The following is a 3,914-nucleotide window of genomic DNA, read 5'->3' on the forward strand; positions in this document are numbered from 1 at the left end:
GTGAGTGAGTGAGTGAGTGAGTGAGTGAGTGAGTGAGTGAGTGAGTGAGTGAGTGAGTGAGTGAGTGAGTGAGTGAGTGAGTGAGTGAGTGAGTGAGTGAGTGAGTGAGTGAGTGAGTGAGTGAGTGAGTGAGTGAGTGAGTGAGTGAGTGAGTGAGTGAGTGAGTGAGTGAGTGAGTGAGTGAGTGAGTGAGTGAGTGAGTGAGTGAGTGAGTGAGTGAGTGAGTGAGTGAGTGAGTGAGTGAGTGTGTGAGTGAGTGTGTGAGTGAGAGAGTGTGAGTGTGTGAGTGAGTGTGTGTGTGTGTGTGAGTGTATGAGTGAGTGACTGAGTGAGTGTGTGTGTGTGAGAGTGAGAGAGTGTGAGAGTGTGAGTGTCAGTGTCATTGTGAGTGTGTGTGAGGACGTGCAAAGCATGTTTCCACCCACTAAACGAGCCTGCGCTGATCTGGAAAAGATCAATAATGAGAATGAGGCCTGAACTTCTCAAACACACTCCCAGTATGAATCATCTGAGCTCAGAAACACACAGGAGAATCAGAGACGCAGAGCGGCCCACATTATCAGTGACACGCGCTCGCATCATGTCAGGAACAATCCTCCATTATTCTCCAGCATTAGAAACACAATCTCATACATGTATTACCCATAAACAGACAGTATTTCCCACGTTTCCACATGATTATTTAGTGCCAGACCCAAATCCTGATTTATTTCATATCTTTCAGTGTCTTTCAGATTATTATTATTTGAAATTACATTATCTTTTTTCTGCTCACTTTAGTACTACTACTGTTTTTTAAAATAGTTTTAGGTAACACTTTATTTTGATAGTCCACTTTAGACATTCTATTAACAGTAAGTAACTTTGCAACTACATGTCAACTAGCAGTTAGTAGAGTATTAGTAGACTGTCTGCTTAATATCTTCTTACACTTCCTTTGTCAACTTATTCTACTAACCCTAAACCTACCCTAACAGTCTACTCTGAGAGTTAGTAGACATGTAGTTGCAAATTAATGAGAATTAGTTGACATGTAGTTACAAAGTTACTTATAGTTAGTAGAATGTCTAAAGTGGACTATCGAAATAAAGTGTAACCCAGTTTTATTGTAATTTTTATTTCTTCTGGAAGCACACAATTATTTAGTGCTGGACACATATTTCAGATGTTTATTTATTTAAAAATGTCAGTTTTTAGTTTAATCTATTCATTGTTACATTATCCTATTCTACTTACTTTAGGACTGCTCTTATTTATTTATTTAATTATCTATTTATTTTTAATCTCATTTTTATAGTTTTATTTCTTCTGGAAGCACACAATTATTTAGTGCCAGACACAAAACCCTGATTTATTTCAGATTTTTATGATCTTTTTCTGTCTGCAGTATCTTTCAGATTATTTTATTTGTTTGTTTTTTTACATACTTACAATATTTAGTTTCTATTTCATTGTTACATTAACTTTTTCTACTTTAGGACTGTTCTATTTATTTATTTATTTACATACATTTTTATTGTTTTATTGTAATATGTTTCCCCCTTTAAGCATATGATTATTTAGTGGCAAATGCAAAATCCTGATTTATTTCAGATGTTTATTTAAAATATTTAGTTTCTATTAATTGTTACATTATCTTTTTCTACTTACTTTAGGACTGTTCTTCTTTATTTATTCATCTATTTATTTATTTTAATCTACTTTTTGTTTGTTTTTATCATTATAATATGTTTCTCCATGTAATGAGACACAAAATCCTGCTTATTTTTTTAAAAAGAGCTTGTTTTATGCTCTTTTTCCTTCGGATACTCTTTAAATGTCACCGATGAAGTGGGCAGGAAGACAAGCAATGAAAGCATCTATCCCAGCATGCAGTGCGGCTCAGGCAGATCAATAACAGCATCCATCTGAGCTAAAGCCAGCAGAAGTACAGCAGTTTCCCGGCGTCTGAATCATGTTGTTTAGAGTTTATGTTTCGTGTTTTCAGTCTGACCTCGAGCCAGAACACCTTCAGAGACTCTATGAATATTTGATGACGTGAAGGTTTGGTGCTGATCTCTGCTGATCTCTGTTGTTCTCCAGGTTTATACCACAAACAGCCCCAATGGAACCGCTGGAAAGACGTTTAAGGTTCACCTGCAGCTCTGGGACACGGCGGGACAGGAGAGGTGCGCTCTTCTCTTCATAGTCATGATCACAGTCTCATAGTCTCCTGCTTTCCCAGTATCAGCTCCATCTGCGTCCTCTGGACCAGGGCTTTCCAATCTTATAGATGCCTTGGACCCCAAATGTGACCCTGGAGCACAAAACCAGTCATAAGGGTCAATTTTTCAAAATTGAGATTTATGCATCATCTGAAAGCGGAATAAATAAGCTTTCCATTGATGTGTGGTTTGTTAGGATAGGACAATATTTGAAAATCTGGAATCTGAGGGTGCAAAAAAATCTAAATATTGAGAAAATCATCTTTAAAATTGTCCAAATGAAGTTCTTAGCAATGCATATTACTAAACAAAAATTAAGTTTTGATATATTTACGGTAGGAAATGTACAAAATATCTTCATGGAACATGATCTTTACTTAATATCCTAATGATTTTTGGCATGAAAGAGAAATGTATAATTGTGACCCATACAATGTATTGTTGGCTATTGCTACAAATATCCCCCAGCGACTTAACACTGCTCTTGTGCTGCAGGGACACATATGTGATCAACCACATGCAGTGGGACCCTCATCTTAAAATGAAGAGTTCATTTGCAAAAACAGATAACTCTGTTTTTAACAATGTTCAAAAATCATGTTTTTCACTGTGCATTCCAATTAATCTCAATCAAACTGCAGTTGGGTTATTTGGATTAGGTTAAAAAATATTTAAAAAAAATACAGCTAATTAACACAATAAAACATGATAACATAATAAAAAACATGATTTAAAAAAAAAACAGATTTATCCGTTTTTGCAAATAAACTGCTGTAATACATTTATTATTATTTATTTTAATTGATTATTTATAATTTTTGTTTACTTGTTTATTTTAATGCTTTAAAAATGTATTGGTTTAGTCTAAGTATTTATGTATTTTAAAATAATAGTTTTAAATATTCTTATTATACATTTATTTTTTAATATTATTTATTTTACATTAATGTTTTTTCTACTCACTATAGTAGTGTACTGTTAAATGTATTATTTATTTATTTCAATCTAATTTAATGTATTCTTTTTTATTTATTTGTTTTAAGATACCTTTTGGATTTATTTTAGTGTAATTATAGTATTTTTTTATTCATTTGAATCTTGTTTATTTATTATACATTTATTATACATATTTTTACTCACTATAAAAAAAGTTCAGTTAGGTAGCCTACATTTTTATTATTTATATTTTATTATTTATTGAAACTATTTATTTATTTACCATATTTTTGTTTTTTACATTTATTTTTTCACTATACATTCTCTACTGTTAGATTGATTAATTGATTGTCATTATTTAATTATTTTAATATAATTTTTAAATGTTTGTTAATCTAACCATGTATTTATTTCAATATAACTGTATTATTTATATTTATTTATTTAAAACTTTTTTTTTTTGTTTAGGTTTTATATGTATTTATTTTTATATTCCACTGTCTTTCTCTGAACTTTGAAATCCCCTGATTTGGACGGCTGATTGGTTCTCCTGATTTGGTTCCCTTTATTGGTTCTCTTGATTGGTTCTCCTGATTTGGTTCTCTTGATTTGGTTCTCCTGATTTGGTTCTCCTGATTGGTTCTCCTGATTGGTTCTCCTGATTTGGTTCTCTTGATTTGGTTCTCTTGATTTGGTTCTCCTGATTGGTTCTCCTGATTTGGTTCTCTTGATTTGGTTCTCCTGATTTGGTTCTCCTGATTGGTTCTCCTGATT

At 32.5% G+C, this 3,914-nt stretch overlaps 1 protein-coding gene across 1 annotated transcript in view; it reads left to right on the forward strand.

Annotated features, from left to right (window-relative positions):
• Positions 1-1,825: 1,825 nt before the first annotated feature.
• Positions 1,826-3,914, forward strand: part of LOC107564485 (ras-related protein Rab-27B-like) — an 8,248-nt gene continuing 6,159 nt past the window's right edge. The window contains exons 1-2 of the mRNA XM_016249578.1: positions 1,826-1,834; positions 2,083-2,168. Of these exons, the coding sequence (XP_016105064.1) occupies positions 1,826-1,834; positions 2,083-2,168 (95 nt within the window). The remainder of the gene's footprint in view (positions 1,835-2,082; positions 2,169-3,914) is intronic.

Source organism: Sinocyclocheilus grahami, unplaced genomic scaffold (genome assembly GCF_001515645.1).
Source record: "Sinocyclocheilus grahami isolate Dianchi unplaced genomic scaffold, SAMN03320097.WGS_v1.1 scaffold939.1, whole genome shotgun sequence".
Lineage (NCBI taxonomy): Eukaryota > Metazoa > Chordata > Actinopteri > Cypriniformes > Cyprinidae > Sinocyclocheilus > Sinocyclocheilus grahami.